This window comes from Schistocerca nitens, chromosome 2, assembly GCF_023898315.1.
Source record: "Schistocerca nitens isolate TAMUIC-IGC-003100 chromosome 2, iqSchNite1.1, whole genome shotgun sequence".
NCBI classification, from domain to species: domain Eukaryota; kingdom Metazoa; phylum Arthropoda; class Insecta; order Orthoptera; family Acrididae; genus Schistocerca; species Schistocerca nitens.
Genome location: NC_064615.1, coordinates 929,333,055 through 929,356,728, shown reverse-complemented (window position 1 = coordinate 929,356,728; position 23,674 = coordinate 929,333,055). Strand labels below are relative to the sequence as shown.

At 43.2% G+C, this 23,674-nt stretch overlaps 1 protein-coding gene across 1 annotated transcript in view; it reads left to right on the top strand.

The window, feature by feature from the left end:
• LOC126234715 (solute carrier family 22 member 7-like) overlaps positions 1–23,674 on the top strand; it is a 214,088-nt gene that overhangs the window by 134,500 nt on the left and 55,914 nt on the right. The window contains exons 6-7 of the mRNA XM_049943463.1: positions 6,194–6,351; positions 21,801–21,969. Of these exons, the coding sequence (XP_049799420.1) occupies positions 6,194–6,351; positions 21,801–21,969 (327 nt within the window). The remainder of the gene's footprint in view (positions 1–6,193; positions 6,352–21,800; positions 21,970–23,674) is intronic.

Genomic DNA, 23,674 nt, shown 5'->3' with positions numbered 1-23,674 from the left:
GGCAAGAGAATGCTTTATTGTCAATGGTTCAAAAATTTCGTTTAACATAATAGAAGGGATGTTCTTAATGAAACGTTTTTCACTGATGAGGCATGGTTTCATTTCTCCAGGTACATGAACTCCAAAATTCTCGTGTGTGGAATACTGCAAATCCATTGTGTATTTATGAGGAACCACTTCATTTTGTGAAAATAGGCGTTTGGATTGCAATTTCTAGACGTCGGTTTATGGGTCCAATATTTTTCAACGAAACAATAAACGCACAACGTTGCTGCAGTGATATTCTGTTCCCATTCGTAGGAGAACTTGTGTTAAGTGATACACTGAACGGTTATTTTCAACAAGATGGTGCAACCATGCATACATCTCGCGTTTCAATGTCACTGCTTGCTGATGTTTTTGGTGATCGCATAATTTCACAGGGACTTTGGCCTCCACGATCATCTGACCTAACACCACCTGACTTCTTTTGCTGGGGTTCAGCGAAAGCAACTGTCTATAAAAACCGTCCAAAATCCATCGATGAATTGAAAACTGCAATATCCACTTTCACTGCTAATAATAGTATGGATGAATGGTATCGTATTTTAAGGACTATAAGACATACTTTTTTCTTCGAATATTGCCTCCAAATTCATCTACATCTACATCTACATGGATACTCTGCAAACCACATTTAAGTGCCTGGCAGAGGGTATGTATGTATGTTAACAGGGGACCTAGAAACGACGGAGAGGCTCCGTCCCGCTGCAGCCGCAGTGGTCCACAACTCCACAATGACTACCACAGTCCACTTCACCCTTCTGCCTCCCCACACGGAACCCAGGGTTATTGTGCGGATCGGCCCCCGGTGGACCCCCCATGGAACGTCTCACACCAGAGGAGTGTAACCCCTATGTTTGCGTGGTAGAGTAATGGTGGTGTACGCGTACATGGAGAACTTTTTTGTGCAGCAATCGCCGACATAGTGTAACTGAGGTGGAATAAGGGGAACCAGCCAGCATTCACCGAGGCAGATGGAAAACCGCCTAAAAACCATCCACAGACTGGCCGGTTCACCGGACCTCGACACAAATCCGCTGGGCGGATTCGTGCCAGGTTCCAGGTGCTCCTTCCCGCCCGGAAAGCCGTGCATTAGACCGCACTGCCAACCGGGTGGGCTCTGGCAGAGGGTTCATCGAGCCACCTTCACAATTCTCCATTATTCCAATCTCGTTTAGAGCGTGGAAAGAATGAACACCTATATCTTTCTGTACGAACTCTGATTTCCCTTATTTTATCTTGATGATCGTTCCTCCTTATGTAGGTCGGTGTCAACAAAATATTTTCGCATTCGGAGGAGAAAGTTGGTGATTGGAATTTCATGAGAAGATTCCGTCGTAACGAAAAACGCCCAAATCCTGTATCATTTCTGTGACACTCTCTCCCATATTTCGCGATAATACAAAACTTGCTACCTTTCTTTGAACTTTTTCTATGTACTCCGTCAGTCCTGTCTGGTAAGGATCCCACACCACACAGCAGTATTCTAAAAGAGGACGGACAAGCGTAGTGTAGGCGGTCTCCTTAGTAGGTCTGTTACATTTTCTAAGTGTCCTGCCAATAAAAAGCAGTCTTTGGTTAGCCTTCCCCACAACATTTTCTATGTGTTCCTTCCAATTGAAGTTGTTCATAATTGTAATATCCAGGTATATAGTTGAATTTACGGATTTTAGATTAGACTGATTTATAGTGTAACCGAAGTTTAACGAATTCCTTTTAGCACTCATGTGGAGGACCTCACACAGGTGCGTCTTATACTCGAAATTAATGCAAAAATGTCGAGTGTTTGATTTAAAATTCCCGCCAGAATTAAAAATGGCCTGTCTCTATCTGGCAACATTGGACTCGACTGGCAGCAGCAGCAGAGCAGCGATGCGACAAACACGAGTTGCGGGGATTTACAAGCTTCCTAATACTATCTCCCTCCCGCCCCGCCATTACAAACAAAGCACTGTCTAGCTTATAATTCGTCATTGCACTTTATGGTGCCAGTGAACTGGAATTCAAAGTGATTTGTGTTATCGGTTGCAGTACAATATTTTTGTTAGTATCTGGTTTCGTAATGGAAAAAAAGAAAAGGTATTCGTATGACGTGGGCTGTAAATTGGCAGTAATAGCATATGCAGAAGAACATGGAAACAGAACAACTGAGCACGAACATAAAAAACCACTCGCTATTGGCGGGCTATTGAGGCAGAACTGAAAGAAATGAGAAATACTAAATATGCAAATAAAGGAATGAATGCAAAATGGCCAAAACTAGAAGATGATGTATTGAAGTGGATTCAAGGGCACAGTCAAAATGGCATCGGAATTAATTAAAAAACGATTCAAATACACTCTTGTAAATTAGCACTACATTGGAACTTTACAGACTTTAAGGTTGGAGTTGTTTGATGCTACAGGTTTATGATGCTTCATGGACAAAATCAAAATATCTCATAAAATGCCACAAGAATTTTAAGAGGAAATATTATCTTTCAACGCTTTATTAGTCAGTATCGAAAGAAAACCAGTGTCGACCTAAGCCAAATAGCGAAATTCCTCTGACATTTGATATGTCGAGTAACAGAAGTGTTGCCATGAAAGGTGCTAAAAATCGTTCAAATGGCTCCGAGCACTATGGGGCTTAACATCTGAGGTCATCAGTCCCCTAGATTTAGAACTACTTAAACCTAACTAACCTAAGGACATCACACACATCCATGCCCGAGGCAGGACTGAAGCTCCTAGAACCGCTCGGCCACTGCGACAGGCGAAAGGTGCTAAAACTGTAACTATAAAAACAAGTCGATATGAAAAAATGCACCACACTTTTGTCTGTTCATATTGTGCTGACGCTACTAAACATAATTCAATTATCATTTTCAAGCGCAAAACAATGCCAAAACCTTGTGAAATACCGCCACTTGTTGTTCAGGTCCATAACAAAGGTAGGATGGACGAGGGTGGTATGAAATTATGGGTTAACAGAGTGTGGGAGAGAAGGAAAGGTACTTCATTGCAGAAGAGTTCTCTTCATGCTCTAGATTAGTTTTGTAGTTTATTTTATTTTATTATATTAAGTGTATAGCTATGGTGTTCTTTTAATCGTTGACAAAGGTCTTCTTAGGCACTTGTGGGTTTTATTGTTCTGAAGAAGGTGTAGTTATCTACGCAGAAACCTAAGTTAACACTTAACGCTAGGTGCTTTTTTCGCAATCGAGGCGGGTTTTTAGTTTTTTAATATATTAAACAACGATTGCTGACGCGTTGCGATGTTGAAGGTTCTTAAGTTTTGTAGTTATTTGAAAAATTCTGTGAAAGAGATATTGAGACAGGGAAATTCAGAACTTGCTGTTATTCCGGGAGGACTTACTTCACAACTGCAACCTCTAGATGTCCCGATAAATCAACTATTTAAAGCGTATATGAGAAAGAAAAGGAACAAGTGGATGACGGATGAAACCCAACATGGATTCACGCCGAAGGGAGCTTCAAAACGACCTACAATGAAACAAGTGTGTTAGTGGATTAAAAAGTCGTGGTCTAGAGTGAGACAAGCCATTACTGTTAATTCTTTCAAGAAGTGCGGAATAAGTAACATCTTGTATACGAAAAAGACAACGATGAGAAGAGGAAGAAAAAGAAGAAGAAGAAAATCCAGATGACGATTTTCAGGGATTTTAAAGGTCAGTTCGTTTTTATAAAATAAGATTTTTTTCATCTGGCTTTGCAATCTAATAATAAAAATGGTAAATATGTTATTTAAAAAAACTGCTTTAAAATTAAGGTGTGTCATAATCCGTAGCGTGTTATAGTCTGTGAATTATGGTATTCACAATTGAAAACTTCTGTATGATCGATATATAGTTTTCAGGTAGAACATCATTTTTTTAAAACTTTTAGTGGCATAATTATTCATGTGCTGGAAATTGTTATTAAATTGTAAAATGTGTGAAGTTCGTTCATGTATAGGTATACTAAAAGTGATTTACTGATGGGCGAGCTGCCTCCTTAGGGCTTCTCACACTGTATGAAATACGCAACACACGCATAACAGGTGACCCACTGTTTGTTCACCCTCTCCAAGCGTACAAGCAGCACTTGGGGCTAGCTTGAACCAACGATAGTGAGACATTAGTTTTCCATTCTCGGTTAACACTGTTGTAAGATTAGATGACTGCGGTAACCTTATGGGAAGCCGGCGTTTATCAGTTGGGATAAAAATCTTTTATGATCGCCCTTTCTTTCTAAGTGCATCTTAACTTTGTTCTGATCACAGAAGAAACGATTCTGTTGCAGTTTTTTGTTGCGTTTTCTAGAGTTGCTTGTTCAGCTAGTGCATTCCCAGGAGTTCCTACATGTGCTTTTGTCCATTAGAAGTTATCATTCCATTTCCTCTGACGCAATTCCCTCATATTGATTCTGACCTCTTCTGTTAAATATTTATTATTCCTGGAATGTTTTTAACGAATCCAGCGTAATTCGAGTGTATGTGCATATTACAGCTGCCATTTATTTAAAGTAAGTTCTCTAGTTTTTCTAAGACTCACAAGACTGCAGATTGTTCTCGTTGGTTAATGGTGGACCCATTCTTTAGTGCAGGGCTTCCCAACCTGTGGTCCGCGGACCCCTTAGGGGTCCGCCGGCACTTTCTAGGGGGTCCGCGGCCACCTTTCAACAAATCGTGTAAAATAATGAGTAAAATTATTGAATAAAAATGTGAAAATCAAATTCATCACTATTTTTTTTGTGTGAAAAACATGTCTACTTTTACTTCAGGTCGTATCCCCGAGCAGCCTTTGCGGTTCCTAAGTGAGAACGTATACACAGTTTAGTGCCGGAGAATGCGGCTTCTCTGATCCACTGTTTCGCAACAATACGGGGGTCGTTTGTGCGCCGGCACACGGCGCTAGATGCGCTGAAACCTTTTACGCATGCGTGGAGCGAGCTATGTCGACCAGTCACAGCGCTCGCTGGCACGTATGCGGCCCCAGGTATCATTAAATGTTAAAATTGCTTTGTCAGTGCACTACTTATTTCACAAGTAGATTTTTGACCAGTTTATTACTTCTAACATGGATCGGTGGCTGAAGTCAGGATCATTGAAGAAGGGTGCAGTTTCTCCATCGCCTTCACAACAAGGAAGTTTCCAGTTGAAGTGAATGAGGAGGGAGGACGATCAAAGGACGACTTTACATACATTTGAACATTTTTCTTCGGATTTCACGAAAAACCACACACACACACACGACTGTTACGAAATATGCATGCTCCTTACACAACAGTAGCCAAATAGTGGAAGTGAACAGACCATAAGCGACAGCTTGTCAACAGCGAACAGTTTGGACGTGACGTTGTTTGCTCTTGGAGGAAGAAAGCTCCATCGTGTGAAATTTCAATTACCAAGAAACTTTAATCAGGCTATAGTGTGTTGAACAAAGGGAGTAAATCCACTAGTAAGTGTCTGGATACAGTGAGAATTCAGATTGGATCGTTAATTTCAAGTTATTTTCATTCATCTCTAAACCAAAGACTATTGATACTTCGACGGGGGGGGGGGAGGGGGGGGTCATTGGGAACATGACACCTGCATTAAGAAGCTTTCAGTTCTCATGGGTTTCGCTCTGAAATTTGAAGTTACTGTGCTGTTGACTGACTAAGGATCCGCCATGGATTTTCGACTGAAGAAGGGGTCCGCCGGCTGAAAAGGTTGGAAAGCCCTGCTTTAGTGTGTACTTTAACTGACAGGAAGATGTGCCATAAATGATTATTACCACTCCTGAACCTCTTCCGTTCTCTGAATAGCTAGGCAGATGTGCCGTGTATGATTATTACCAGTCCTGAACCCGTTCCGTTCTCTGAATAGGTCTCACAGGTATAAACCTATTGTGAATATTCCTTGAGTTTTAAACTTTATTCTAAAGTTATTGTACTTGGTGGGCGGGCCACTGTTTGAAATCTAAAGGAATGTCTGCGTGTTCGGTTTTTATAATATTATTCAGCTCTTGCCTGGGGTTTAATAATTGATGGTCTAAGGTCTGTTAGAGTGCACACGCTTAAGTAAACAATTACATGTGTCTCTGTTACTTTGTTGTATCCTTTTGATGACTAACGGCGTGCGACCACACCGCTGCGTAACTTCGACCGTGTCTTCCTTGCCCGCCAGCGTGGGCCGCCGTCCAGTGTTCCACGTGGCGGCGGTGTGCGTTCTGCTGGGGCGCATCGGCTGCGTCTTCTCGTCCGACATCTACTGGCTGTTCGCCGCCGCCATCTTCCTGGGCGGCAGCAGCTACGGCGCCTGCTACAGCACCACCCTCACCCTAGGTAGGTACCAGTGTGCGCAACCTGAATACACATACAAATCAGTGACTCCGTCCTCACAATACTTCATCAGTGCAATCTATTTTGTAACGTAAGGCTATTTAAAAACTCTTACAAAGTACTTATTACAGGGTCGTCCATTGATAGTGACCGGGCCAAATATCTCACGAAATAAGCGTCAAACAAAAAAACTACAAAGAACGAAACTTGTCTAGCTTGAAGGGGCAAACCAGATGGCGCTATGGTTGGCCCGCTAGATGGCGCTGCCATAGGTCAAACGGATATCAACTGCGTTTTTTAAACAGGAACCCCCATCTTTATTACATATTCGTGTAGTACATAAAGAAACATGTTGGACCACTTTTTTCGCTTTGTGATAGATAGCGCTGAAATAGTCACAAACATAACTACGTGGTATCACGTAACACTCCGCCAGTGCGGACGGTATTTGCTTCGTGATACATTACCCGTGTTAAAATGGACCGTTTACCAATTGCGGAAAAGGTCGATATCGTGTTGATTTATGGCTATTGTCATCAAAATTCCCAACGGGCGTGTGCTATGTATGCTGCTCGGTATCCTGGACGACACCATCCGGACCGTTCGCCGGATAGTTACGTTATTCAATGAAACAGGAAGTGTTCAGCCACATGTGAAACGTCAACCACAATCTGCAACAAATGATGATGCCTAAGTAGGTGTTTTAGCTGCTGTCGCGGCTAATCCGCACATCAGTAGCAGACAAATAGCGCGAGAATCGGGAATCTCATAAACGTCGGTGTTGAGAATGATACATCAACATCGATTGCATCCGTACCATATTTCTATGCACCAGGAATTGCATGGCGACGACTTTGAACGTCGTGTACAGTTCTGCTACTGGGCACAAGAGAAATTACGGGACGAGGACATATTTTTTGCACGCGTTCTATTTAGCGACGAAGCGTCATTCACCAACAGCGGTGACGTAAACCGGCATAATATGCACTATTGGGCAACGGAAATTCCACGATGGGTGCGACAAGTGGAACATCGGCGACCTTGGCGGGTTAATGTATGGTGCGGCAATATGGAAGAAGGATAATTGACCCGCATGTTATCGACGGCAATCTAAATGGTGCAATGTATGCTGACTTCCTACGTAATGTTCTACCGATGTTACTACAAAATGTTTCACTGCATGACAGAATGGCGATGTACTTCCAACATGAAGGATGTCCGGCACATAGCTCGCGTGCGGTTGAAGCGGTATTGAATAGCATATTTAATGACAGGTGGATTGGTCGTCGGAGCACCCTAGTATGGCCCGCACGTTCACCGGATCTTACGTCCCCGGATTTCTTTCTGTGGGAAAAGTTGAAGGATATTTGCTATCGTGATCCACCGACAACGCCTGACAACATGCGTCAGCGCATTGTCAGTGCATGTGCGAACATTACGGAAGGCGAACTACTCGCTGTTGAGAGGAATGTCGTTACACGTATTGCCAAATGCATTGAGGTTCACGGACATCATTTTGAACATTTATTGCATTAATGTGGTATTTACAGGTAATCACGCTGTAACATCATGCGTTCTCAGAAATGATAAGTTCACAAAGGTACATGTATCACATTGGAACAACCGAAATAAAATGTTCAAACGTACCTACATTCTGTATTTTAATTTAAAAAACCTACCTGTTACCAACTGTTCGTCTAAAATTGTGACTATTACAGCGCCATCTACGCAAAGCGAAAAAAGTGGTCCAACTAAAACATTCATATTTCTTTACCTACTACACGAATATGTAATAAAAATGGGGGGGGGGGTCCCTATTTAAAAAAAATACCGCAGTTGATGTCCGTTTGACCTATGGCAGCGCCATCTAGCGGGCCAGCCATAGCGCCATCTGATTTCCCCCTTCAAGCTAGACAAGTTTCGTTCTTTGTAGTTTTTTCGTCTGACACTTATTTCGTGAGATATTAGGCCCGGTCACGATCAATGGACCACCCTGTATAATGAATTTATGTAATGACAACTTGAGTCAGAAGGCTGTGGGTCTAAGACTAATGATGAACTGATCAACGAAAATGTCTCTGTTAGCCGGCCGCGGTGGCCGTGCGCTTCTGGCGCTGCCGTCTGGAACCGCGGGGCTGCTACGGTCGCAGGTTCGAATCCTGCCTCGGGCATGGGTGTGTGTGATGTCCTTAGGTTAGTTAGGTTTAAGTAGTTCTAAGTTCTAGGGGACTTATGACCTAAGATGTTGAGTCCCATAGTGCTCAGAGCCATTTGCACCATTTGTCTCTGTTAATAATCGTTGGGGTTGCAGCTACTTTACTCGTGTGCAAGCATAGTGTGGCGAAGTTATTTGAAATATCTCAGAACAACCAAACAGTCATCCGCCATAAACAAAATACACTCTAAGGAAAAAAGGAGAAATGACGCACCATGAAGGACTTATCCGAGCCGGCAGCGGTGGCCGAGCGGTTCTAGGCGCTTCAGTCTGGCTCAAAATGGCTCAAATGGCTCTGAGCACTATGCGACTTAACTTCTCAGGTCATCAGTCGCCTAGAACTTAGAACTAATTGAACGTAACTAACCTAAGGACATCACACACATCCATGCCCGAGGCAGGATTCGAACCTGCGACCGTAGCAGTAGCTCGGATCCAGACTGTAGCGCCTACAAACGCACGGCCACTCGGGCCGGCGCTTCAGTCCGGAACCACGCGACTGCTAAGGTCGCAGGTTCGAATCCCGCTTCGGGCATGGATGTGTGTGATGTTCTTAGGTTAGTTAGGTTTACATAGTTCTAAGTCTAGGGGACTGATGACCTCAGATGTTAAGTCCCACAGTGCTTAGAGTCATTTGGACTTATGCGAATGGGGCGGATATCGATAGATGTAATGTGCATGTACCGACAAACAAATGATTGCAGTGAAAAAAGTTGGATGATTTATTCAAAAGAAAGAATTTCACGAATAAAGCAAGTCAATAACGCGTTGGTCCTCCCCTGTCCCTTATGCAAGCAGTTGTTCTGCTTGGCATTGAGTGACAGAGCGGCTCCATGACCTGCTGAGGGATATCGTGCTAAATTCAGTCCAATTGACGCGTTAAATCGTCAAAATTCCGAGATGGTGGGAGGGCATTTCTCATAATGCAGTTCAATAATGATCAGTGAAACCAAAAACTTTACTGTAATCGAACGTCGTTTATTCAAATCAAGCTACCAGTTTCGACGCCAAAAAGCGTCGTCTTCAGGCCGCAAGCGTAATCTGCTATCAACGTACAAACTAACAGTCTTCAACAGTACAACTTACTAAGCGCGTTACGCCAGCATGTGCACCCAACAAAGTCTTTCGCATGCTGACGTAGCATGCTCAATAAGTTGTACTGTTTCCATTTGAAGACTCTGTCTTTGTCATTATGGTTCGTACGCTGATGGCAATTACGCTCAGGGGCCTGAAGATGACGCTCTTTGGCGTCGAAACTGGTAGCATGTTTTGAATAAACAACATTTGTTTACAGTACAGTTGCTGGCTTTAATTATCATTCAAGTATCTCATGTTCGGCTGCTCTTGCCGTGTGCGGGCTGGCATTATCTTGCTGAAATGTAAGCTCAGGATGGCTTGCCGTGGAGGGCAATAAAACGGAATACAGAATATCGTCGGCGTACCGCTGAGCAGGGAGTGTGTCACACATGAGCAGCAAAGGGGTCCTCCTATGAAAAGCACCCCAGACCATCTCTCATGGGTGCAGGGCCGTTCGCCGCCGTGACTCCAGAGACCTCTTCGACGTGGGATCTTCGGTGACGAGTTCCGGATCGAAATGAGCCACAATGACCATCATAGATGGTCTGCAGATGCCACCGGCAGTGGTGGGATACCAACCTGTCAGTCGCCCGCCGTTCGGTCCTACAGCGGTGAGTGATGGTCTGGGGCGCCATTTCTTTCAGAGCAGGACCCCTTTGGTTTTCATCCGCGGCACTCTTAGAGCACAGCTGGTATTTTATGCCCCGTTTTGGTTCCCTTCATAACAAGCCATCCTGGGCGTAAATTTCAACAGGATAATGCCCGCCCGCTCACGGGGAGAGTTTCTGCTGCTTGTCTTAGTGCTTGCTCCTATTTGTTATTCTACAATTAACATGAAAATGCTTGTAGTAGGATAAAGCAAAGAAACTTGCAAAATGTGCGCAGGACACGTTGCCCACAACACAGTGTCACGGGGAATATACACTTCTGTCACTAAACGGGACTCCGATTCCGAAACTGCTATCTGACCCTGAACGTGAAGCAAGCTTATACAGTGTGTTAGGACGAAATATGCAAAAAACAATGAAAAGGTTGTGCTCATAGTAAGCAGGAGTCCTCACCGTTAATGCAGAAATCTCATTGTTGTAGGCCTAAAGAAAACATTTTGTTTCCTACTCAATAACTTGCATACTCGTTTAGTGGTCACTTCCCCAGTGGGAAGGAATGTTATCTGTCCCTTTTGCCTTATTTGACAGCAAGTCTTCCAAAACTCTGTTGAGCTCTGAATCTTAATACTTGATCCCCTATATTTCTCATGTTGCATTTACAAGTGTAGTTTCTATTGCAGCCTTAACGCTGATGTCCTTGCTTTTAATTTCAGCGAAGGCTGTTGTAACATTTCTATATGCTGAATCAGTCCTTCCGATGATCATTTCGTTTTCGATTTCTTCACATTTTTCCTGCAGATGTTTCGCCTTAGCTTATCTGCATTTCCTCTTTATTCCATACGTAGGTGACTTATATGCTGTATTCCTGTCTTTCACTGACAAGGGAACCTGTCGTACTTGCCCTCAGCGATTTGATTCATAGTGACCGGGTGTGTAGTTCACCGCTAGGACTTCAACATAGGTAAAAACGAAGGTGCAGCTCTCAACCATTTTCGAGGAAATAGAGATTGAAAGTTTAGGCATGCATATATACTCACGTGTGGTCGCTAGCAGCAATGGTGTCCGTACCCGACCGAGTAAGCGCTTGGTCTCATAAGACGGAGGTCTGTGGATCGAATCTCTCTCTCGCTACTGCTGTTTTTCTTTCTTCATTCCCACTAATTCTAATAACAGGTTTATTATGACCGTGCAAATTATCTGTGTCTAAGAAATCGTTTACTGTTAACATAATTTTCACCTTGAAAACCCGGGTTTTTCTCTAACATTGTGGAAGTAGTTTACCATTATAACCATTGTCTTGTAGGTAAGTTTTAACCAACAATGAAACCACTTCCCCGTTATAGGTACAGACACAGTACGACTAACCTTTGAACCCATTTTCCCAGTAATCCTGCAGTTAGTTTTGATTCACCAGAAACAGCTGCATGTGCACAAACAGCTTTCCGTTGGTGGAGGGAGAAAGGGAACGGCCTTTACAAACACGAAGAATACTCCATTCGAATGTTAGCCCCAGAAATAGTTACATATCAACGTTCCAAGATGTCTGATTTTACGTGCAAATGTATTGCTGTGCCTGATATTTGGACAGCAAAACAACCTGAACTTGATTGTGAAGCCAAATTGTTTTATAGTGACGTTTCAAAATTGAGATTAAGAACAGCACTTGTGTGTAGTGAACAGCTCCTACTCAAAAACAATCTCATCGCTTCAAAACCTTATGCAGTAATAACACAAGAACACATGGAAATTGGAGAAGAAATATTTCGCAGAATATTCGAAATGCTATCGGAGAAACAAGACGTTGTACAAGACGAACAAGTTGCCAACCAAAGCATCAATGAAGAGGATGTGTTTGAAGAAACTGAAGAAGTAGACGATTACGAGGCGGAAGAGAAGCAGTCGATAAGGGCAGCGATACGTTCCGCAGTACTACAACATTACGATCGACAATCTAGCGACAGAGCATCCAGGATGGGGTTTGGCCACTTTTCGTGGAAGGGGAGCTTCGCGCCTCAAAAGCATGAAAGGTTTGAAAAGATGGGAAGGATATATAAAGCAAGGTGGAACAACGCGTGAACAACTTAAAGCAACTGATTTGTGGACCTATGATTGTTTCATAGAAGCTCGAGAATGTAATCAGCAGGTGACGACGAGAAACCTGCAGCAATGGACTCTTGTTACTGCTATCCAATTTCCTGATTTAATTTTCAAGCTACTGACTCGTGGATCGCGGTCTTCAAGCGAAGATATCGGATTCGCCAGAGAAAAATCTTCAGATTTGCATCCGAGAGGGTAAGCGCTTCACTGCAGCAAGTCCTTGAAGCAGCAACAAATTTCCGAATGCAGACCTGCTCCCTCACACCAAAATACGGCAAGGATTTTGTTATTAACACTGATCAGACAGGTATTACACATAAAAGGACCTGATTCATTTTCATCAACTGCAGTGCTATTTTTATAGAACATACGATGTTAATTTGTGAACGTTTGTTCAACGGTGCTAATATCAGTCAACTTATGACCGAACTCTCGCCGAACGCGGAACAAAGATGGTTCTTTTGCATCGAAATAACATGCAGAAGGTGACACATGTGTATACTGCACAATATGTTGTCACCTTATCTGGAAAGTTACTGCCAACGGTCTTCGTTTGTTTGCTAAAGACCACTGGCTCATTTGGACCAAGGGTGCAAAAAGCAACTGATGAATACGCACACAAATACAAAAACGTTATGTTGAGATTTTCAAAATCTACCAAACTCACAACAGCACTATACAGGAAATTTCTAATTGACGTCTTGAAGCCATTCGTGAGAGAAGAACAATTTCTTTTGCTCCTCGTCGATTCATGAGGAGGGCAAACGAACTCGGTTTTGCGCAACGGGGTTTTTCAAGACAGAGGGCGTCTGCCAACGTGCAGTATTAAAGCAATTCCTCCAAAATGTACTCCACTGGTGCTGTCCTGCGACGTTTATTTTTACAGATAGGTGAAAAACCTTATACAAAATTGCTCGTACATCACCGAACACGATAGAGATAGCATCAAGAGAAGATTGCATAAAAATTCAGTCAATCGGCGCCATCAGTTATCTGCATCACTGTTCGACGATATCAGATGTGGGTGGAACGCCGCGAAACTATGTGGTGGATGTAAATAAAGTTTGTTCTGCAGTAGGAACATTGCAAAAACAATGCTCATGCAAAAACTCTGCGTTAATTACGTGTGCTGTGTGTCACAATAATTATTGTTTCACTTGATTCTACGATCACTTTCAGCCTGATTCGCGCAGTTCTCCACACGTGTCACAAATATAAGTACAACAATAACGAGAGACTACACTTATTTGGTTCAAAATGGCCGTGTATCCTATTTTATTTCCAGTGTCCTCATACAAATATTTTGTTTTCCTATTTTTGAGGCTAAATATTGTGCAAATAATAAGTGTATCATTAAATACTGAAGATTCTGACAGTCATAATAAATCTGTTGTTAGAGTGACGTGGGAATAAAAAAAAAGCACCAGCAGCCAGGTTCGATCCAGAGACCTTACCCTAATGAAACTAAGCACTTAATAACATGGCTACGGTCTCTTTGCCTAAATCTTTCAAAAATTGTCTCGGAAAAGGGTGAGAGTTGCGCCTTCCTCTTTACTTAAGTTGAATTTCCAGCCATGTTCTAAACCCACTGTCAACGTGAATCGAATCGGTGAGCGCAAGTATGTACGATTCCCTTGTGAACGTTAATGTACTTCCTTCTTTCGTCGATCAGTTGAATTATTTCTTCCGTTAATAAATTTTTCTTCGACGTTACCTTTTTGTATCTGGTAAGCAAACTTGCGCCATTTTTGGAGGATGATAGGTGGTATAATGGGATCCTAGTGCGGGAAGGCTTCGGGCGATGAACTACTTTTTAATATTTAAACAAATTTATCAAACAGCAACAGTGTACATTGGTACCTGAGCAATATACAGCTTAAACTGATACGATGATAGCTGGTCTCAATGCTGCGGGGAGTGTAAGGACCAAGTCGACAGATGATTCTCAGCAACAAACTTTATTTACCAGGCATCGAAACAACCACCACTGGTAACAGCACATAGACACAATTGATTTACAACTTACTAATTGTTCAAATAATAAATAAAGTCAGAAATTCAGAAAAATCTTGCAAAGCAATAAGCGTACCGTTTAAGAACATATACTTTAATTTAAGACTACAGCCGGTGATTGCCTTCGATAAAAGAATTTCTTTTTAACTTGGAACTTATGTTTCAGCTTGTGACAAAACTTAATTGCACAATAGTTTCCTTTCTTTCTTTTTCTTTTTTTTAAAAAAAGAAACAAGAAGTTTTGAGGAAAGACTTTAGAGATATTCTACTTGTTGAATGCAAATATTTTAGACGAAATTATCTGACAGAGGACTAACAAGCCTGGAAGTTCCGAAAGGGGTTAAAATTCTTTGAATAGTTTGAAACAGCAAAAACATAATTTACAGGTACAGTTTTAAAATCAGAAAAATTTTATTAGGGGTAGAATACATGCATCAATTACAGTAGTGCTCAAACTCAGCAGCCTTCCGCGGTCGTAGTGCCACTTCGTTGTACTGGTGGCGCGGCAATGCATGAGGCGCAGCCCAGCCGGCTTGCAAAGCCGCAAGTTCCTTCTGTAACACACCAAACAAACCATTGGAACATGACCCGTGTTACGCCAACTGTGAAACCAGCCAACCTTTTGCATGCTAGATGTTAAATCAGATATTAACGTACAGACTTATAAGCAGCCAATATGCTGGAAGTTCTTAAAGAAAATTGCAACACTAAAGCACTTCAAGACTACTTGTGTCGCAGTTATAGTCATATGTTATTTGACGCTTTCTTTCAGTTGGTTAGGAAGGAGTTGAAGTTTGTGACGTCTGAAGATGGGTGTCATCCCGAAACGCGTAACATGTTCTAACAAAAGTGTCAATTGAACATCTCATGATTTTATTGCGATTGTACAGCATTGGTTGCCAATTATGAACATAAAAATGATCGCAGGCCTCAGACGGGATTTTATGTCCTGTATATAATTTTTATTGCAACTTTAACCATCAGATGATTTAAGTAGGACACTTACTTAAATACACTATCAGTGAGCAAAGCAGTAAATGCGTAATTCATTATAGGGCTAAGATAAAATTACATCTTTAGAATTACAACTGAAATTGCATTGTATAATTTGAGCTGCTTGGGCACAAAGTTGAGCAGAGGTAAGAAGTACGTCGGTCGCAGGTTCGAATCCTGCCTCGGGCATGGATGTTTGTGATGTCCTTAGGTTAGTTAGGTTTAACTAGTTCTAAGTTCTAGGGGACTAATGACCTCAGCAGTTGAGTCCCATAGTGCTCAGAGCCATTTTAAGAAGTACGTAATCAAGTACTGCAAGAGAAGCCTTTACCAGTAATTTGGTTGACTTACAATTAAGATTACACATGCTCCTGTTCATCACAACAGACTTCAAACAACGTGACAGAATTTACCGCAGTCACGATTGTAGAACTTCCCAGGCTCTGGGCTTTAAATAAACAAATAATACTGCAGCAAAATATCCCAGTGGTGGAAAAACTCTTACGTTATTAGATTTTCAATCAGCTGAGCAAAACTGAACGTACTCAGACATTTCTCTCTTTACTTATTCTGATCATCTCTAAACTGACACACAATATTTTTAGCACAACGCAATCTGACTTTCAATAACCCCTACAAAAGAATGACTCTGACTAACAATAACCTATACTTTTCATGAATCACTTACCTCACAAAAATCTTCGTTACTCGAACTACTGCAATACAGCGAGCGCCAATACTGCTAGCTAAATAATTCTAACTGCTGAAGGCACTAACTACTGATAGGCATAGTTAGCAAATGAAAGATTTTGATTCAGAATAAACAATGTATTTACCTCCTTAATAATGTTGAAAATATATATATATATATATATATATATATATATATATATATATATATATATATATATATATATATATATATAACATCCATCTTTACAAATTTCCTTTTTATGGCGGACACACGTCCAGATCGTCCGTTCTCAAAACTGGCATCTCTCTCTCCACATCCACCATTGCTGGCGGCTCACCTCCAATTGCACAACTCTACGCGCTGTTCGTATCCAAATGCCCAAAACTACAATAGCAAATATCCCAACAATGCCAACGAGCGTCGCACGCTTCCAAACTGAAGCGTCTATAACCGCTCGGCGACACCGGCCGGCACAAGTTCCGACCATTAGCCTTTCCTCAAGTTGAAATCCACGACAGTAAATGTAATAATGGTCGGAAACTAGACCCTCAAAACGTCAAAATGGTTATCATATAGCAAGGTAAACGGACAACAGTCCCTGCAAGATGTTACGCCAATTTAAATACAGAAGTCGGGCACTGAACAATTTTCACTACAACATAAAGCGACGCTGGCCCCTTTCAACGATTAGTGACTTAAGGCAAGCAATACGAAATCAGCAAGTAAATGTTGGGCACTAGCCCCTTCAAATGTTAACTACATTTGAATATAGAAAGATTGAGCGGGTACTACCCTCTTTGAATGATAACTGATTAACAGCAATTAATGCAAAAAACAGCAAACAAATGCCGGGCACTAGCCCCTTCAAATGTCAAAATAATTTCGATATAGAAAGTGTAAGTAGGCTGTTTAGTTTTTATGCTGGTAACGCCACGTAGCGCTCTGTATGAAAATCACTTACTGTGCTGTTTGCAATCTGTGGCTAGTTGGCATTGCTAGAATATTCGCTATTGTAGTGCTGGGCAGTTGGGTGTGAACAGCGCGGAGCGTTGTGCAGTTGGAGGTGAGACGCCAGCAGTGGTGGATGTGGGGAGAGAGATGGCAGAATTTTGAGAGTGGACGATCTGGACGTGTGTCCGTCAGAAAAAGGAAATGTGTAAGACTGGATGTCATGAATTTATATATATATATATATATATATATATATATATATATATATATATATATATATATATATATATATATATATAATGACTTTTGAACACTATTAAGGTAAATACATTGTTTGTTCTCCAGCAAAATATTTCATCTGCTAACTATGCCTATCAGTAGTTAGTGCCTTCAGTAGTTACAATCTTTTATTTAGATGGCAGTATTGGCACTCGCTGTATTGCAGTAGTTCCAGTAACGACGATTTTTGTGAGGTAAGTGATTCATGGAAGGTATAGGTTATTGTTAGTCAGGGCCATTCTTTTGTAGGGATTATTGAAAGTCAGACTGCGTTGCGCTAAAAATATTGTGTGTCAGTTTAGTGTTGATCAGAATAAGTAAAGAGAGAAATGTCTGAGTACGTTCAGTTTTGCTCTGCTGTTTGAAAATGAAATAACGTAGAGGTTTTCCAGCACTGTCATTTATAAATTTTTTCAAAGGGGATGTTTCAAAAGAATAAGCGGGCGCTATCCCCTTTAATGACTGGTGATTAAAAACCAGTTAACGCGGAAAATTCAGCAGTAGATGCCGGGCACTAGCCCTTCAGGCGGTAAACAACTTTCAGTATGGCATGAATAAGCAGGCACTAGCCGCTTTAAATGATTGGTGATTAAAATCAATTAATACAAAAGAAGCAGCAAATCGATGACGCGAACTAGCCCCTTCAAACGTTAAACGAATTTCAGTACAGAAAACATAAGGCGGGTGCTAGCCCTGTTTGACCTTATCTGACATACTATTAACTGGTCAATAGACTATTACTCGTAATGAAACACGTACGAGTCAACAGAAATTTGCATCAATTTCACGCCACTAAGGGAGTGCTTGGAGGATTTTATGAACCAAACCTTCAAGCAGTTTGTAACTACCACAAGTCCAGTGTCGAAAATATGGAGACAGTCAGCAATCGTCAAAAACACTTCAGGGTGGTAGGGGGTGAGGGAGGGAGGGTACGTGGCGTTGGAACAGACGCTACTGCCCACAGCAAAGTACCACAGCAATACAACTTGCCGCGTAGTTAACAGCCAACACATTACATAAGCAACCAGTTTGAGTTCTATGAAACAAAGAAACTATATGAGACAACGCATTTCAAACAGAAGAGGGAGCGCGGAACCTGCGCAATGAATAATGATCTAAAAAAAAAGGAAAACCTGTTTGTGACTTGGTACTGCTCGGCGCAGGGGGAAGTCCTAAACAAGAACAGTGCCTGGCTCAACCAGAATGGGGCGTGGTCGGACACATGGAAGTCCAAGAATAATAACACCCGTCAAACAATTTTTGCCCTTCCGGACACGCCTACAACAAGCGGACTGTCACTTATTGTGCACTCTCATTTAATAATGATAGACCACAGTACTTCGTCACGGGGAATATAACGGTTCTCACCACAATTCCTTCCAGTGCTGTCGCTGACAAATTCCGTGAGCCACAATTAACTGCTGTCAGCGATATTGTACATCGTGCACGTGCGAGCGAGCAGATACTTGCGCTCCCTTCTCGTCCCCTCGGCATGAACCCTCTCCCGGATCCGCCTCGCTCCACACGTGGTTCGCTCTAGAGACTGTCATCGTCCCCCGCAGCCGACTGGACACGGTTCTAACTCACACCGCTGAAAAGGGCTCATTTTCATGCGCACATGCCTCCAACCTGCCAACGCGCCGTGCGATCTCTGGCGACAAACGCTCCAAATATCAGTACATCGCGCCAGATGCATCAGTGTGTAGTTTTCTCGTCTAATCCTGTTATTACCAGATTGAGAGCTGTCAATTCCTCCTCAACTGAACATTATATTATGTTGAAACTTCCTGGCAGATTAAAACTGTGTGCCGGACCAAGACTCAAACTCGGGACCTTTGCCTTTCTCGGGCAAGTGCCCTACCATCTGAGCTACCGAAGCACGACTGACGCCCCGTCCTCACAGCTTTACTTCTGCCAGTACCTCGTCTCCTACCTTCCAAACTTTACAGAAGCTCTCCTGCGAACCTTGCAGAACTAGCACTTGGGACTCTGCAGGGTTGATCGTTTGTGACACCTACTCGGATCCATTACAGAGTAGGTAAGACAATCAGTAGACTTTTTGGCATGCCTAGGACTACAACATTTGTAGATAAGATTACTGGAGGATCATTGCAAATTCTTGTATCTACCCGATGCGGTCGCAGGTTCGAATCCTGCCTCGGGCATGGATGTGTGTGATGTCCTTAGGTTAGTTAGGTTTAAGTAGTTCTAAGTTCTAGGGGACTGATGACCTCAGATGTTAAGTCCCATAGTGCTCAGAACCATTTTCTTGTATCTATATCTACATTTACATCCATACTCCGCAAGCCACCTGAGAGAGTGTGGTGGAGGGTACCTTGAGTACCTCTATCGGTTCTCCCTTCTATTCGAGTCTGGTATTGTTCGTGGAAAGAAAGATTGTCGGTATGCCTCTGTATGGGCTCTAATCTCTCTGATTTTATTCTCATGGTCTCTTCGGGAGATATACGTAGGAGGGAGCAATATACTGCTTCACTCCTCGGTGAAGGTATGTTCTCGAAACTTCAACAAAAGCCCGTACCGGGCTACTGAGCGTCTCTCTTGCAGAGTCTTCCACTGGAGTTTATCTATCATGTCCGTAACGCTTTCATGATTACTAAATGATTCTGTAACGAAGCGCGCTACTCTCCGTTGGATCTTCTCTATCTCTTATATCAATCCTGTCTGGTACGGATCCTACAACGGTGAGCAGTATTCAGGCAGTGGGCGAACAAGTGTTCTGTAACCTACTTCCTTTGTTTTCGGACTCCATTTCCTTAGGATTCTTCCAATGAATCTCAGTCTGGCATCTGCTTTATCAACGATTAATTTTATATGGTCATTCCATTTTAAATCACTCCTAATGCCTACTCCCAGATAATTTATGGAATTAACTGCTTCCAGTTGCTGACCTGCTATATTGTAGCTAAATGATAAAGGATCTTTCTTTCTATGTATTCGCAGCACATTACATTTGCCTACATTGAGATTCAATTGCCATTCCCTGCACCATGCGTCAATTAGTTGCAGATCCTTCTGCATTTCAGTACAATTTTCCATTGTTACAACCTCTCGATACACTGCAGCATCATCCGCAAAAATCCTCAGTGAACTTCCGATGTTATCCACAAGGTCATTTATATATAATGTGAATAGCAGCGGTCCTACGAAACTCCCCTCCGGCACACCTGAAATCACTCTTACTTCGGAAGACTTCACTCTATTGAGAATGACATGCTCCGTTCTGTTATCTAGGAACTCTTCAATCCAGTCACACAATTGGTCTGATAGTCGATATGCTCTTACTTTGTTCATTAAACGACTGTGAGGAACTATATCAAACGCCTTGCGGAAGTCAAGAAACACGGCATCTACCTGGAAACCCGTGTCAATGGCCCTCTGAGTCTCGTGGACGAATAGCGCGAGCTGGGTTTCACACGATCGTCTTTTTCGAAACCCATGCTGATTCCTACAGAACAGATTTCTAGTCTCCAGAAAGGTCATTATACTCGAACGTAATGCGTGTTCCAAAATTCTACAACTGATCGACGTTAGAGATATAGGTCTATAGTTCTGCACATCTGTTCGACGTCCCTTCTTGAAAACTGGGATGACCGGTGCCGTTTTCCAATCTTATGGAACGCTACGCTCTTCTAGAGGCCTACGGTAAACGGCTGCATGAAGGGGGACAAGTTCCTTCACGTACTCTGTGTAAAATCGAACTGGTATCCCATGAAGCCCAGCGGCCTTTCCTCTTTTGAGCGATTTTAATTGTTTTTCTATCCCTCTGTCATCTATTTTGACATCTACTACCAATTTGTCATCTGTGCGACAATCTAGAGTAGGAACTACAGTGCAGTCTTCCTCTGTGAAACAGCTTTGAAAAAAGGCATTCAGTGTTTCGGCCTTTCGCTGCAGTGATGGACTGTGCGGCTGGTCCCCGCGGAGGTTCGAGTCCTCCCTAGGGCGTGGGTGTATGTGTTTGTCCTTGGGATAATTTAGGTTAAGTAGTGTGTAAGCTTAGGGACTGATGACCTTAGCAGTTAAATCCCATAAGATTTCACACTCATTTGAACATTTTTTCGGCCTTTAGTCTGTCATCCTCTGTTTCAGTACCATTTTGGTCACAGTGTGTCTGGACATTTTGTTTTGATCCACCTACCGCTTCGACATAAGATCAAAATTTCTTAAGATTTTCTGCCCTGTCAGTACATAGAACTTTACTTTCGAATTCATTGAACGCCTCTCGCATAGACCCCCTCACACTACATTTCACTCCGTAAAATTTTTGTTTGTCTGGAAGGCTTTGGCTAGCAGCGTTTCAAGTGACATTGTTAAGCACTTAACGTTACTGTATTTGTGAGCCGATCCTAGAGGCCCATTAAAACTGTGACTCAATTTGTCTTACTATCGGACTAGTCCTGTTTGTTGATGTGTGCAGTATGACAGCTGGTGCCAAGCCAGGAGACTGGCTTCGTGGTGATGCTGGAGCTGGACACGCCACGAGACTGGTGACTTTTGTTTACAGCGGGAGAGCTGGTGCCTGGCAGCAAACGCGGCTTGGTGACGATGACGCAGCTGACTGGCTGGGCGGCGGGCCACATGGCGGCGCCACTGGTTGCGCTGCTGCTGCCGGACTGGCGACACTTCACTGCCGCCACCGGCGTCTCCGTGGCTCCCTTCCTGCTCGCCATCTGGTGAGTGCGACAGCCGAGCAGCTACCCCTGCCACTGCACGATGCGCGATGCAAGACGCGATATGTCGCAGAAACAACCTGTATTGGCAGTGTGCAAAGAAACGTAGTGCAAGCGACTTAACTGGTTCACACTGAGACGACAGGGTTACAACACCGACACGTGCCTCTGTCGTATCACACAGCCCTACACACCGAGCGAGGTGGCGCAGTGGTTAGACACTGGACTCGCATTCGGGAGGACGACGGTTCAATCCCGCGTCCGGCCATCCTGATTTAGGTTTTCCGTGATTTCCCTAAATCACTCCAGGCAAATGCCGGGATGGTTCCTCTGAAAGGGCACGGCCGACTTCCTTCCCCATCCTTCCCTAATCCGATGACACCGATGACCATGCTGTCTGGTCTCCTTCCCCAAACCAACCAACCAACCAACAGCCCTACACAGAGTGCTGGTGGCTCTACGCGACTTCTGTCGCATGATACGAGGTGCATTCAAGTTCTAAGGCCTCCGATTTTTTTCTCCGGACTGGAAAGAGATAGAAACATGCGCATTGTTTTAAAATGAGGTCGCGTTCATTGTCAATACGTCCCAAAGATGGCAGCACTGTACGGCGGATGGAATTTTACCGCCAGCGGCGAGAATGAGAACTGTTTTAAATACTTAAATGGCGACGTTTTCCTTACTTGAACAGCGTGCAATCATTCGTTTCCTGAATTTGCGTGGTGTGAAACCAATTGAAATTCATCGACAGTTGAAGGAGACATGTGTTGATGGAGTTATGGATGTGTTGAAAGTGCGTTCGTGGGTGCGACAGTTTAATGAAGGCAGAACATCGTGTGACAACAAACCGAAACAACCTCGGGCTCGCACAAGCCGGTCTGACGACATGATCGAGAAAGTGGGGAGAATTGTTTTGGGGGATCGCCGAATGTTTGTTGAACAGATCGCCTCCAGAGTTGGCATTTCTGTGGGTTCTGTACACACAATCCTGCATGACGACCTGAAAATGCGAAAAGTGTCATCCAGGTGGGTGCCACGAATGCTGACGGACGACCACATGGCTGCCCGTGTGGCATGTTGCCAAGCAATGTTGACGCGCAACGACAGCATGAATGGGACTTTCTTTTCGTCGGTTGTGGCAATGGATGAGACGTGGATGCCATTTTTCAATCCAGAAACAAAGCGCCAGTCAGCTCAATGGAAGCACACAGATTCAACGCCACCAATAAAATTTCGGGTAACCGCCAGTGCTGAAAAAATGATGGTGTCCATGTTCTGGGACAGCGAGTGCGTAATCCTTACCCATTGCGTTCCAAAGGGCACTACGGTAACAGGAGCATCCTACGAAAATTTTTTGAAGAACAAATTCCTTCCTGCACTGCAACAAAAACGTCCGGGAAGGGCTGCGCGTGTGCTGTTTCACCGAGACAACGTACCTGCACATCGAACTAACGTTACGCAACAGTTTCTTCGTGATAACAACTTTGAAGTGATTCCTCATGCTTCCTACTCACCTGACCTGGCTCCTAGTGACTTTTGGCTTTTTCCAACAATGAAAGACACTCTCCGTGGCCGCACATTCACCAGACGTGCTGCTATTGCCTGAGCGATTTTCCAGTGGTCAAAATAGACTCCTAAAGAAGCCTTCGCCACTGCCATGGAATCATGGCGTCAGAGTTGTGAAAAATGTGTACGTCTGAGGGGGATT